We start from the raw sequence: 14561 nt of genomic DNA, 5'->3' as shown, positions 1-14561 counted from the left end.
CTCCAGGTGGACAGTGTCAGGATTGAGTTGAACTCTTGGACACCCTGCTGGCAACTGAGAACCGCTTGCTGGTGAGGGAAAACCCATGCATGCTGGAACTGGGTCCAGGAACCCCATCCAGGTTCTATTACGTGGGGAGCAAAACGAAACTCAGTGAAGAGGTAAAGCAGGTAACCAGTGAGCTCTGGAACTTGCTGGGTGCCAGGTGCCAGGTGAGTGGCAAGAGCAAGGGGCCCACCAAAGACTGTGGAAATCACACTGGTGGGGCTGACTTCCCAGGCTGTGCCACATCTGAGCTGCAAGGCGATGGACAAGTGACTTTCATCTCTGAGCTTCACCTCCTTCTTATAAAATAAAGCAACAACAAGAAGAAACCAATAATAGCACTGGGCACAGCGGCAGCGGCAGCCACCCTTTCACTAGGCAGCTGCACACTCACTTAATCCTGAGGACACCTGGGGGATGTTATTAACTCGTTATGGAGGAGGTGCAGAGTTCAGAAACAGCCCAAGGTCACCTAGCTGGAGGGAGCGGCGTGGTCTCAGTTCAAAGCCAAGTCCATCTGACTGCCTTGTTCTTTGGAAAGAATAATGACCTCAAATGACTACTACGAACATTAGGAGACGAAATACAATATGGAAAGTGCTCTGGACGCCCCATATAAACAGCAGTCAGGGTTAAAAAGCCCACTCCTCGCTGCAGGTCAGCATCCTGGTCGCCCTCTCTAGCCACCGTAGTCTCCTACTTCCCTTGCATGAAAAACCCCATCATCTGAGCATGACCCCCAGTGAGGGGGTGGGGAGGCTGTCCTCCTGCACTCACTTTCTCAGGACGGCGATCTCATTCTCAATGCTGCTTTCTTTGCCCTTCAGCGCCTTCTTGGGGATACACTTGACCGCAAAGAGTTTTCCAGTTGCCTTCTCTTCAGCTAAGACCACTTCTGAAAATGCCCCACTGTGAACAAAGAGGGAGAAAAAAAATCAGATTAGATTCAGGAGATCTGGAGACTCCTGACAGCTCCTCTGATCCCACTACCAAAATCAAGACTAATAGCAACAATAAGAAGGATCCCTGGTGATTTTTTTAATCCAACCACACTCCTAACCAAACGTCTTTATGCAAAGAGTAGACAGAGGCAAGGGCGACCGCTTGCAAAGGGACACGGGGATGTCCACGTGGGTGTGGCCACCTCCCCCAGTCACCTGCCACTCTGAGAACAGCCAAGCAGTGATAACTCAGGAGCCACAGAAATGCTCCAGGAAGGTTCCTCCAGAAAAGACTGCACCCATCTGAAGCCGTCAGCACCCCCAACCCCAAGCAGACAAGAGGGTAACATTCAAATGTCTAGATTCCTCCCAGAACCTTTCAGTCCCAAAAGAATTTCAGAGCACTTTGCAAACCTGAAATTAATTCTCACAGATAGGTAAAAGTGTAATTAATGTGTACAACATGTGGTACTGACATGGGTTAATTAATTGGTAGGGCTGGGCATGGCTGCAGTGAGCAGCTTATTTCTTTTTTAAGTCAAACAAACAAAAACAAACATGATGCCCTGAGTCAGGGAGACTTTCCTGCCTGAAAACATAAATCTTCCTCTGTGAGGTCAGAGCCCCAAATTGAAAATGTAACCAGAACATTCAGGCCCAGAGATTACATATCTCCCGAGAGGTGGTCCAGGAGCCCCAGAGGCAGGCTTGTCCGCCCACCTGCCACCTTCTCTATCTCCAGCAGAAAACCTCGGGTGCCACTCTCGGGAGGGGGCACAAGTTCCCTAATGACTCAAAAACAGACACCTTCGTGGTCTGCAGCAGATCTCACTAATGTGGGCTTTGAGCGGGCCACAGAAAGTTACTGAGTCATTCTTGGTCCCCAGACTTTCAGGAGCAACTCCTATTTCCTCTGAGGGACACTAAACACAGCTGCTAAACAATTATGATCAGAGACAAACTCTCCGGCCACTAGAAGGACCAATGTCATCCCAACACTGGTGTCTTGGGGCCTCTGTTCTTCGGGCAACATCAAAGAGATGCCTAAGCAATGGATGAATGGATAAAGAAGATGGGGTACATATACACAACGGGACACTACTCAGCCATAAAAGAGAACAAAATAATGCCATTTGCAGCAACATAGATGGACCTAAAGATCATCATACTGAGTGAAGTAAGTCAGACAGACAAAGACTCACACCATGTGATATTGCTTAGTGTGAAATCTGAAAAAAATGCACAAATGAACATATTTACAAAATAGAAACAGAGTCACAGATGCAGATAACTTACGCTTACCAAGGGGGGAATTGGGGACCATGGGGAAAACTGGGAGACTGGGATTGACACATATACACTACTATATATAAAGTAGATTAAAAAATAAAGACCTCCTGCATAACACAGGGAACTCTACTCAATGCTCTGAAATGGCCTATATGGGAAAAGAATCCAAAAAAGAGTGGATGCCTATATATGCATAACTGATTCACTCTGCCGTATACTCGAAATTAACACAACATTGTAAATCAACTAAACTCCAATAAAAATTAGTTAAAGAAAAAACAACAGATGCCTAAGCAAGAGCGGACTTTTCTCTCCCCATCCTGTGCCACCAGACAGGGAGAGGCATCTGTCCCGGAGCAAAGACAGACTCACAGACAGACTTTAAATCCTTTCCAGTGGGAGGAATTCACCACTCAGTGCAATTAACTGTGAGTCTTTGGGGCAAGTGTTCCTCCTGAACCCCAACTCTTGAGAGAGGAATCTGTCTTCAAGGCCTGTATCTAATTATAGAAAGCTAAGAGACAGAAGATGGGTAGTCCACAAAAGAACCAAATGGAATATGTCAGAGTAAAGATCACAGGCCAAGTCACAGTCTCCCCCACCCTCCACATGCCTCGCATACACAGACACCTTCTCAACTCAGCCAGAACAGCAATTATGAAACGGAAATACATAAAACCCAGGGCAGATTTATCAGAGTGATAAATGGTATTAGACATTCTCAGTGGCATTTGGTCACTGCCAATGGCTTTCGCCCAAAAAAGCCAATTCATAACAACCTGAGGGAATCGTCCACCCAGCAGCTGCTCTTCCTGCTCATGTGTGTCTGGGGATGAACTGAGGTGAATTCCCCTCCCAGTGAGGGCTCCCAGGGGGAAGGAATGTGAAGGGTTACGGACTCGCTCCCAGGGGAAGGGGGGACAGGAGGAACTGGGGTTGACACACACATGCCTCTGACACTATATATAAAGTAGACAACCAAGGGCAACCCACGGTACGGCAGAGGGAGCACGTCCCGGAGCTCTCTGGTGGCCTAAGTGGGAAGGAAGTCCAGAGGGGCTGTGTGTACACACACGTGTGCTAAGTCACTTCAGTCACGTCCGACTCTGCAACCCATGGACTGTAGCCTGCCAGGCTCCTCTGTCCACGGAATTCTCCAGGAAAGAATACTGAAGTGGGTCGCCACGCCCTCCTCCAGGGGATCTTCCCGGCTCAGGGCTGGAACCCGTGTCTCTTACGTCTCCTGCATTGGCAGGCGGGTTCTTTACCACTAGCGCCGCCTGGGAAGCCCATGTATATGTATAGCCTTACGGCAGGAACTAACAGCATTGTAAAGAAACTATACTCTAATAAGCATTAATTCTTAAAAAATGATTACACTGGAAAAATTTGAGAAGCCTTTTCACTCATTACCTCTCTAAAGGAGAAAGAAGTTACATGAATAACTGGAGGCACTGGATGTTACGTACCACTTGACATTTACAAAGCGCTTCGACCCATATCAATGAATCCAATTCATACGGCAACCCAAGAAGTGCGAGGAAGTTACTGCCATCTGTTTTGCAGAGGAAGATACTGAGGCCCAGGCAATAAGGGTCAGAAAAGAAAACGCAGGTTTCCTAACCTTTCCCAGGGCCTTTTCAAGACACTCTGCTGGGCTGCCAGCAGGGAGCCTGCCCCACAAGAGGGGCGGGTGACAGAAAGGGAGGGTCAGACACTGCCTCTCGGTGAGCTGTCCTCCTGTCCTCCTGGCTCGGGGGTGCAAATCCACCTCACTGCCTCGCTGAGCCAAACGATGTGCATCTACCCAGCTTTAAGCTTTCCAAAGACCTGGAGAGCTCACAGGTCTTCAGGGGATATAAGATAAGCATAAATTGTTATTGTAGAATAAACATAAATCACTGGAAGACACTTTCCCATTCCAAGAAAGCTAATTAAAAATATCAGAAGCAGAAACTCATGAACGAAGAGTGGGGGCACTTTCAGTGTTAATTACACAACAAAGTCAGGCATGTGTCTGCTTGTGTGCAGTAGGGGGAGGGAGAGGGAGACAGGCAGAGAGAGGAAGGCTGGGAAGGGGGCTGGTCATGGGAAGGAAGACAGCAAGAAAAATTATCTGAGAGCCAGAAAGTCTCCAGATAACCCAGGGAGATAAATTGCTAAGAACGCAAGTAGGGAATGACAGTTACCAAGTTATACAAAATACAGGGAGGTCAGAGAAGGTCGCACTCCAGGGCTGTAAGATATAAGTGCTGGGCATTTCATACTGAGCTGGAGAGCCTTTCAGCCAGACTGAGTCACGCTTGAAGCTTGAACTGGCGGTCTGTGCAGTGGCCACACCTGCCTGGCACCCCCTTGTCCTCCTTCCGTGATCTGACTCTTCCCTTTGTCACCCCTCGACTAGAACCAGGAGGGCTGGTCACTGGGAGGTGGCAGGGGTCTACCAAACGCTATACCCAGGGCTCTCCTGCTGCTCACCCCATCAGTCTCTCGTGTGACCTCTGACGGCGGGAGCCTCCTTCCTAAAACTCCCTCCTTCTTAGTTCTACGACAGCTCTCTCCTTCCATCTGTACATACAGCTTCTCTCATCACCACCTGTTCCTTCTCTTCTCATCAAATGTCAGCGATCCCCTAAGTCCCATCCTCAGCCCAGTCTTCATCCTATTCTATGCCATCCCCAGGGAAATCTGGGGATATTTCCTGTTTCCACACCACCACCCATCTCCTCATGGCCCCCTAACCTTGATCTAAACTGTAACCTCCCTCATCTCATCTCGTGTGCAAATCTCACCTTTCCAGCTGCCTGCTAGGGCCCTAGTATCTTCTTCCCCAAACTTCTCTAATACCTGTTCTCATTTCTGTAGATTAAGGAAACCAGCCTAGAACTCAATCTCATTCCTTTCCCACTTTCATCACCAAGTAGATCCAGGTTTCCATTAACAAGACCCTCAGATGACCATCTGTCTTTCCATCCCTACACCACTGCGATGAGTTCCAGTTATTCCATTCAGGACTCTCTTCTGGCTCCTCTGGCCTCAGCAAGCCTACTTCCCACCACTATCTTCTACCTATTCCTGGAATTATTTTTCCAAAGCAAAGATCTGATTATGTGGCTACCCTGCTTAAAACACTGAGGCTTCAAGTCTACAGAGGATAAAGTTTAAACTCCTTTCCAAGTTTTCATGGTGTTCAAAGGGCTTCCTGGTGGCTCAGACAGTAAAGAATCTGCCTGCAATGCAGGAGATCTCGGTTTGATCTATGAGTTGGAAGATCCCCCAGGGAAGGAAACGGCAACCCACTCCAGAATTCTTGCCTGAAGAATTATATGCACAGAGGAGCCTGGCAGGCTATAGTCCATGGGGTTACAAAGAGTCGGACACAACTGAGTGACCAATACTTTCACTTCCATGACTTTCAAAGCTCTCCCCAATTTGACCCCAACCTGCAAGCTCCTCCGCTAGTAGGCCATCCTCCCCAGCAAAAGCATGCCCCACCATGCATCTCCACTCAACCACAAAGGTCAGCTGGCGTTTCCCAAATACACCCATGCCCTTTCACACCACTTGAGGTGGGTTCCAGTCCACCCACCTCCTCTCTTTCTTGAATACCATTCCTTTTTCTTTCTGCTTGGCAAAACTCTGTTTATATTTTAAAGGGCCTCGTGATGTATTTCCTTATCTTTGAAGGCTTTCTCAGTTGTCTTCCCCTTAGACAGAATGAGGCCCTCAATCTGAGGCTCACACACCTGACTCATACCTCTATTGCCTTATGCACACATGCCACTTGTGGCCTTTTGTGTGCCTGCCTATATGCGAGCAGAACTCCTAAGTTGTTCTCTTCTGTGTCTCCATTCCTAACAGTGTTTGGCACTAAGCGATGCCCACGGCAGTTTGATGATCACCATTACCTGAGGCTCTCCTCAGATTCTCCCCTACGCTGCAGATGGACCAAGTAAATGATGTTCTTCAATGACCTTCCACTCAGTGTAGGGGAAAATATTGTTCCTTTCCTCCTTTATAATGTAGTCCTCTGAGTTTCGATGCAAGCCTATGCAGAAAGATCCTCAAAGGTTTCTCTCGAAGCATAAAAATTCTTCGCACCTTTCCAGATACATTTTAAACTGTATGCCTATGTACCTGAATGTTTAAATCATATTCTACAGTTGGATAATCCTGAGGTCACTAATTTGTGAATTTATGGCATGATATTTCTTCCCATACATCATTATCTTGATTATAGAAGTAAAATTCATTAGGGAAATGGAGGGGACAGGTTTTCAGATAGGTAAAGAACTTTCGGAAATGCATAATCATGGGGGAAATAAAAATCCCAGGGACTTGAAAATGGTATTTCTTCAAATTGTGACAAGATATTTCTTTGAGTTTCAAAGAAAACTATTCTATTTTTTAAAAGCACACCACATTTCCAATTAAATTAAATCTTTATGATGAACTACTGAAAAGGTCAAAGAAAAAAATTCTTCATGAAGTGCTAAATATTTTCATCTCCTGAAGATAAGCTGCACAAATTACAAAAGTTGAATCTTTCCCCCTTTTCTTCCACATTTCAAAGCAAATCACATCATCACTTGGAGGTGCACCTTACTCTGATTATAAGCCAGGCACATAGGAGAAAATAAACACAATTTTTGAGAGCTGAATTGCCAAGACTCGAGGGAAATGTCATATTTCCTATATTGACTAAAGAATTCTAAATGACTCCTCTTGCTTCTAACTTCATAAATAATGGTTCTGAAAAAGACTGCTTTGTTTTTGCTTTATCTATTTAGTTGTACGGAGAAGGCAATGGCACCCCACTCCAGTACTCTTGCCTGGAAAATCCCACGTGCCGGGAGCCAACACACGAGACCCTACCCATGACAAGGCCATGAGGGAGAAAACCTGACGGGCAAGGCGGATCAGGTTTTCAGGGATTCCAAAAAGCTGCCCCCGGCGCTCACCTTAAAGATGATATCTGTCTTTCTGATGCCTGCCTCAATGGACTACTCCCTAATTTCTGTGACACAGGCAGAAGGCCTTCCCCGATCTCTTCCCAAATAAGAATCAATTTAGAACTTTAATCAATAAGTTTCCCAGGTGGTGGTATTTTATGAGATTATCCAGAGAAAGGAGTGTTTTAACTTAAACTCCTTTGCTGGTAGTTTGTTAGCCAAATGCATTTATGCCCTTGGTACTAATATGCATGATTGCTTATAATATCCTAATCATAAAATAGCATAAAGAACCTGATTATATAAAAGCCCTAATAGACATAGAGCCTTTTTAAGGGGTAAAGGAGTCCTATTAGAAAACATAAGAAAAATTATTCTATAGGTGGTTATTGGGTTGAGATTTGCTTGCTGTGTTCTGCTTGCTGTGTTTTTGCTTTTAACGTGCTAAGGTTGTGTTATAGAAACCATTGTTAATATAGTTAAAGATCTAGAGAAATAAGAACTTAGCCCTAGTGTGGTAAAAATGAGATGGTTGTTAATTGTCAGCCAGGAGTGCTAGGCAGAAGCTGCCTCACCAAAATCGCAGTCAGTATGGGGTAAACTTCTTAGATAAATGCAACTGATAACTTTTGCAGAAGGATTAATTTTTGTATTAACAAGGATATAATTCTACTCTGTACTATTTCCCTATGAGACTGCTACCTTTCAGTTAAGGTCACCATAAAAATGGAAAATAGGTTTACATTCACCTAACCTGCATAAAATGTTAATAGCCCCAAGGCCAGAAGATCATGTGCTAAGAATTACTATAGAATTAGAAAGCAAAAAAAATCCTGCTTTTCCTAAAAAACAAAATGATGTAATGCTAACCCTGTGTAATCATGAGTAAGCATCTTGTACCTTGAAAACGTTCTGTGAAAGGGTATAAAACCAGTTGTCATAAAGTAAAACACAGACTTGGCCCTATCAAGGCTGGTCTCACGTGTCTTCTCTCTCTCTCTCTCTCTCTCGCCGACGCCGTTCATCCTGAGGGTACCACCTGGATCCTGCCGAGGCTGGACCCCGGCACCCATGGATGGAGGAGCCTGGTGGGCTGCAGTCCATGGGGTCGCAAAGAGTCGAACACGACTGAGAGACTTCACTTTCACTTTTCACTTTCACGTGCTGGAGAAGGAAATGGCAACCCACTCCATTGTTCTTGCCTGGAGAATCCCAGGGACGGGGGAGCCTGGTGGGCTGCCGTCTATGGGGTCGCACAGAGTCGGACACGACTGAAGCGACTTAGCAGCAGCAGCAGTTAGTTGTAAGAATGGAATCCTGGTGTTGTAATGAGAACTAACCACCCCATAGACTATCCATGCTATAAAGTTCAGTCAGTGATTGGCACCCAATCCTCTATCAGTGAAATGATTCCCAACTCCCAACTGACTAATGGAAAAGCAAACAAAGAAGTGGATCCGGCTCCAGAAAGTCCTTATATTCTTGAGCTCCCTGGAAAAGCAGCACAAAATCCATGTGCGCCAAGGATACCTTGCTTTAAACAGACATTTACGGGTTTTGTGAACCACAGTTAGACTTCCAGGTGTTAAAGAAAACTACCAGGGCCATTCAGAGCACCTTACCTCCAGATGTGCTGCAATATATTGAGACTAGAACTCAGAGCAAAGCCACACCCACAGGTTCACTGGATAACACAACTATTCACTACCAATTCTGATCATAAAAAGTAAACACAAGAATCTATAGGGAGGAGGGATAAATAGGAATACGGGATAACAAAATATACCACTACATATAAAGTAGATAAACAAGGATTTACTGTATAGCACAGGGAACTATATTCAATATCTTGTAATAATCTATAATAGAAAATCTATAATGAAATCCATACACACATATATATGGACAACTGAATCATTCTGCTGTATACCTGAAACTAACACAATATTTTAAATCAACTTTAATTTAATGTAAATTAAATAAATACTTTAATTTTTTAAAAAGAGGATCTCTGGATTCTGCTTCTCAATTTCTATCATCTATAATCTTAAGTTGCTAAGAACAAATATCAGTTAGTACCTAAGAAGAGGAGCTGATGTGCTGGCTCCCCTAAGTGCACATAATGTTAAAATAAACTCTTTTCACAAACAAGAGCAATTTCATCACAAAATATACAAACATTTAGTCTCTGACCACCTTCTATGACTTGTATATTTTCTGTGCTCCCCACATGTCCATATGACTGAACTGGTGAAACCTCTAAAAGACACCACTGATTTTTAAGCAAAATCAGGAATTCCAGAGCTGTCTTTCTGATTCATGAGAGTACACTAAAGTGGCCACTCGATAAAATTATATCCATCCCAAATTAGACCAAGAAATAATCAGATGCTGATGAAATTATCTGCCCTATTAGTTTAGAGCCAGCTATTACTTGTCCATTGGGTTTCCAAGCTTCTGAATCATTCTACATGCAAATCAGATTGGTTGTGTTATTATCTTTATTAACACCATCACCTCTAGCCCACTGCCACTACTATAATGTGCAACTGGACAGACAGATGTTACCCCAGGCTCTGGACCATAAATCTAAAATGTTCTTTTCCACTAAGCCTACTATTTTTCCCAGTGTCAGGGCAGGACAATATTAAGGGCTGATGGAGAGGAAAAGAAAAAAAAAATCTAAACAGTAGAAGTGAAGTTGGTAACATTTGGCTTGAGACAACAAAGAAACAAACAGGTGCCTTTGAGACCTCTTGTTCCAGAGCAGAATCAATCTTAAAATAGGAAAACCTGTGTGCTCACCCCAATAGTTGTCTTACTGACCCCGGAGAATCCAAATGGACAATAACAGTAGTGGAGTCAGATGGTCTTGTGTCTAAACTCCCCAGGCAGGAATTAGGCAATTTTAGAAGTGGCATTAACTCCTTCTGGTAGAATCTTCACTAATTCATATACCACGCAGGACACTGTATGCTAATTCAGTCCAGTGACCTAAAGAAAGTCATGCCCAAATGATTAAAGCTCTGACACGCAAGCAGAGAGAGAAGTCTTAATTCAACAATAAATATGTGTGCATGAAAATTGGCATCGCTTTATTAACAGATATAATATCTATTACTTTGAGTGTGTTTCCTCAAACCCTCCATTTGACAATTACATAGTACTCATGATAGTTCATGGCGATGCTTCAGTGAGAAGTAACACAAACTTCCTTTCGTTTAAAAAAAAAAAATGTATAACAAGCCCTCATTAATTTTGACCTGTCTCACCAGCCAGCTCACATAAGCGACATTTTCTTAACTTTAGTAAGGAAGACTCCCATTAGAAACAGCTATTCTTTTTCACCCAGAAATACCCTCTTCTTCTTCAACTGGCAAATTCCACAATGTCTAGCCACTGTATTCTAAAACAGCTTCAAGAGCCATGTCAGAAATATTCTTAAACATCCATCCGATTAGTGTGATTGTTGCCCAGATCAATTCTCATTCCAAGTACATCCCACATCTAAAACCACTGGAGCGGGCGATGGCAATGCTCGTCACAGGGAAAGCTGCAAAATAGCACTGTCTTGCAGGTGACAACTTGGGTTTCTTAAGGTTTTTCTTGGTGCTAAATCTTTCCAGCTAACTGCTTCACTGATCCAAATGCAGAAGAGAAATAAATTCCAAATGAACGCCTCCTGCCATATTTTAAAGAACACACTCCATTTAATAGCACAACTTTCCCCCTCACTTCCCTGCTGTGGTCCCATGTCTTCTCCCTGCTCTTCACCAACCACTTCTGAAAGGCTGATTCGGAACTCGAGTGAGTTGGTTATTTTCTTCTCAGCACATCCACAGGGAGCATTCATGGAAGCCTGGTTTTTGGAGGCGATGGCAGAATAAAAGATTCCGTTCTCCTGGGATTACAGAATCTCCTTGTAGCCATGGCTAAAGGGCCGGCAACACTGAAAGGCACATAAGGTATCCGTGTGGGTCATACATGCCTTTGCTGCAAGAACACCTTTTACTTGGATGATGGGGTGATGACTTGGATGAAACTAAACTCCCAGTATCTTCTCTATGTTCCTTGGTCAACCATGCAGACCTCTGAGACCTGCAGCCTTCGCAGATCTCTTCTTTGGCCAAGATTCTCCTGACAGAGGTGGCTCTTCAGAATGTCCCAGCCCTTTCTCACTCCCATTTCTCACGGCAGGGAAACCAGACCTAGTGTACATTCATGCCCCACTGCTAAGAAGATCCAGCATGCTCCTGATGCCAAATCCACAGGCTTCGGAGAGACTGGGAACAAGAGGTGGGCAAAACCATAACCCCGAAGCCAGGAGGGACATTTATGGTTAACCCAGCTGGCCATGCCTCATACGGTCATTTTCACTCACTGGTAGGCTTGTATTTGAAACCCTCTTTTAAGCTTCTTTGAATTCTTGCTCAGGGCAGATGCAACAATAGGTAACTTCAAGGGAAATGCCCTTGAGCTCCATGACAACCAAACTTACACAACAAGGTACCCTTTCATTAGTCTTTCAAGCTCCCCCATTAAAAAAATAGAGAGAGAGAGAGTCCTTATTGGTACAATAATTACTACATTAAAGAGACATTTGGCTGCATCTATAGAAAGAAAACAGGAGGCCTAATAAAACTTGGTTTTAAAAAAACCAATAAAAGTTTGAAGTAGCAAAGCACTATAAATATCCTAAATATCATCAAACCTCAGAGATATTGCGGATTTTGGTTTGAGACCACCAAAATAAAGCAAATATCACAAAAAAGTCACATGAGTTCTTTGGTTTCTCAGTGCGTATAAAAGTTATGCTTATGCTATATTTTAGTCTATTAGGTATACAACAGCATTACATCTAAAAAAGCAATGCACATACCTTAATTTTAAAATATTCATTGCTAAAAAGTGCTAACATCTGAGCCTTCAGTAAGTTGTTGTCTTTCTACAATAGTGACATCAAACATCACTGATTACAGATCACCATCACAAACACTCTAATATTTTAAAAGTTTGAAACATCGTGAGAATTGCCAAAATGGGACACAGAGACACGAACTGGGCCAGTGTTGTTAGAAAAATGGCACCAATAAACTTGCTCAATGCAGGGTTGCCCCAGACCTTCCATCTAGTAGAAAATGCAGTGAAACACAATAAAGTGAAGCAAAACAAAGTGAAGTCTGCTTGTGTCCATCAACAGGAAACTGAGTAAATTACAGCCTAAAAACACAAGGAACTATTATGCAGTCATTTAAAATAACTAAGCAGACTTATGTGGGCTAATATGGAACTGTATCCAATTGTACCCAAGGAAGACTTCCTTCCCACCCATCTTACTAAGTACCCAGTGTATGTACATGCACTGCTTTTCCATTAAAAGTTATTTAATGAGGTAGAGAAAATTTTGGAAAAAGACAGAGAACAATCAGTAACTATCTATGCAAAATGACTATCCATCTAGTTAAAGGCTTATACTAGAAGTCTAGACAGATTAACCAACTAGTTATATGTTATTGACAAAACGTCAACAACAATCCCACTACAAAGCCAAGTTCACGCTTGTGCTAGGAGGATAACCCATCTGTCCAAATTAGGTTGGTGTGAACTAGTGACTCAGCCTTGCAACCTGGGTCACAATAGCCTGAACACCTTCACCAATGCAGAAATTCCATGGCTTTTTGAAGAAAACCTCTTCTTCACAGAGATCATTCATACATCACACTAGGAAACTCATTCCAGGGCAAGAGAAATTTGAAACAAGCCCTGTAGGATGAGTGTTTTCAACATACACAAACGTCAGGGAAACAGAGGAAAGTCAAGAAAGACTAGTGGACAAAAGCTGAACAATGTGGCAGATGTTACATGCAAGGGGAGCGTGGGAGCAGGATAATTAACCAGGAGACAATGCTAAGAACATGCTATATGTGCTCATGTGCGTGTAAAGCTACAAAACACATCCTCTCTGTTCACAGCACTGCAGCAGCCTTCGGTAGACAGAAAGAACAGTGTCCCCCTAAAGACGACCATGTTCTAATCCCTGGAGCCTGTGAATATTAGCTTCACAGCAAAAGGGACTTGGCATCTGTGATGAGGTTAAGGGATTTTAAATGGGGAGAGTACCCTGGATTATCTGGGTGGCCAATGTAATGACAATGGTCCTTATAAGTGGAAGGAAGGTCAGAATCAGAGAAGGACATGGGGTTCCAGAAGCAACAGTCAGAGGGCTTCCCTGGTGGTCCAGTGGTTAAGACTCCATGCTCCCAATGCAGGGCGCCTATGTCGAATCTCTGGTCAGGGAACTAGATCCCACATGCATGCCTGCTCCAAGTAAGACTCAGGTGGGGCGGGGAGGGAGAGTGGGAGGCGAGAGAGAGAGAAAGGAAGGAAGGAGCAGCAGTCAGAGTGATGCAAAAGGGGCTGTGAGCTGAGGAACACAGGCAACCTCTAGAAGCTAGGAAAGACAACGGACAGGTTTTCCCCAAGGCCCTCCAGAAAGAACACAGCCCAGCAACTTTTTGGTTTCAGCCCTGTAATGCCCACTTCAGAGCTTCTGACCAGAACTATTAAGTCACTAGGTCTGTGGTAATCTGTCAGAGCAGCAAAAGGAAACTACTACAAATTCCTAGTATTCGTATTTACCCCCATTTTACAGATGAGAACACTGAACTCATCAAAGTCCAAGAACTTAATCTCAAAGCCAGGGACTGGAGGAGCCAGGATTCAAACCCAGGTGTAAGGGTGGAATAGAAAGCAGCCGCTGGACAGGGAACTTGCAGTCACACTGTGAACATCATAGTCAGATAGAAGAGTGTCACTTCGTGCAGTGGGTAGTCAGAAGGCATGAGGTTCTGAACAAACAGGGGAAATGAACAGAGCTGATTGACATTTTCAACCCAGTCTGATGTATCACAGGTTATCTTGCATGTCTTTTTTCATTATTCTGAACAGAAACAGAGATGGGTCCTCCCTGTCACAGTGATATGATATGGCTTTGCCCTGCAGGATGTTCGTTGATGGCAAACATTTCCCTATTTGTAGTCCTGAATGATATAAAGACAATTTTCACGAAGAAAATTCCCTTCTCTTTCTTTTTACTTTAGTGATTGTTCCTAATTGGCTGCATCATCATACACTAAGCTGACGAAATGGTCCGCATATCTTCCCATCGTTGAGCTGCACATTGAACAGGCTGGAGACAGAACCTGGATGCAAGTTATGCTGTGCTTCCTTATAGGTGCAAAGTTTCAGCCTAGAGAACAATGCTCTTCCCCTAAAAAGATCGGTTATTGAGAAAAGAATGAAGCTTCCCTAACCTAGATTATCCCCACCACCA

General features: G+C 43.9%; 1 protein-coding gene across 3 annotated transcripts in view; it reads right to left on the bottom strand.

Annotated features, from left to right (window-relative positions):
• The window catches only part of CAMK1D (calcium/calmodulin dependent protein kinase ID), a 389654-nt gene that overhangs the window by 238078 nt on the left and 137015 nt on the right, over nucleotides 1–14561 (bottom strand). For 2 of the 3 annotated variants that reach the window (XM_070471984.1, XM_070471983.1), the window contains exon 2: nucleotides 823–954. The exons of the other annotated variant lie outside the window; for it this stretch is intronic. In XM_070471984.1, coding sequence (XP_070328085.1) covers nucleotides 823–954 — 132 coding nt within the window. The remainder of the gene's footprint in view (nucleotides 1–822; nucleotides 955–14561) is intronic. 3 annotated transcript variants of the gene reach the window in all.

The sequence above is a fragment of the Odocoileus virginianus genome, chromosome 9 (assembly GCF_023699985.2).
Source record: "Odocoileus virginianus isolate 20LAN1187 ecotype Illinois chromosome 9, Ovbor_1.2, whole genome shotgun sequence".
In the NCBI taxonomy this organism is placed as follows: Eukaryota; Metazoa; Chordata; class Mammalia; order Artiodactyla; family Cervidae; genus Odocoileus; species Odocoileus virginianus.
The sequence above is the reverse complement of the archived record's forward strand: the minus strand, read 5'-3'. Positions and strand labels throughout refer to the sequence as shown.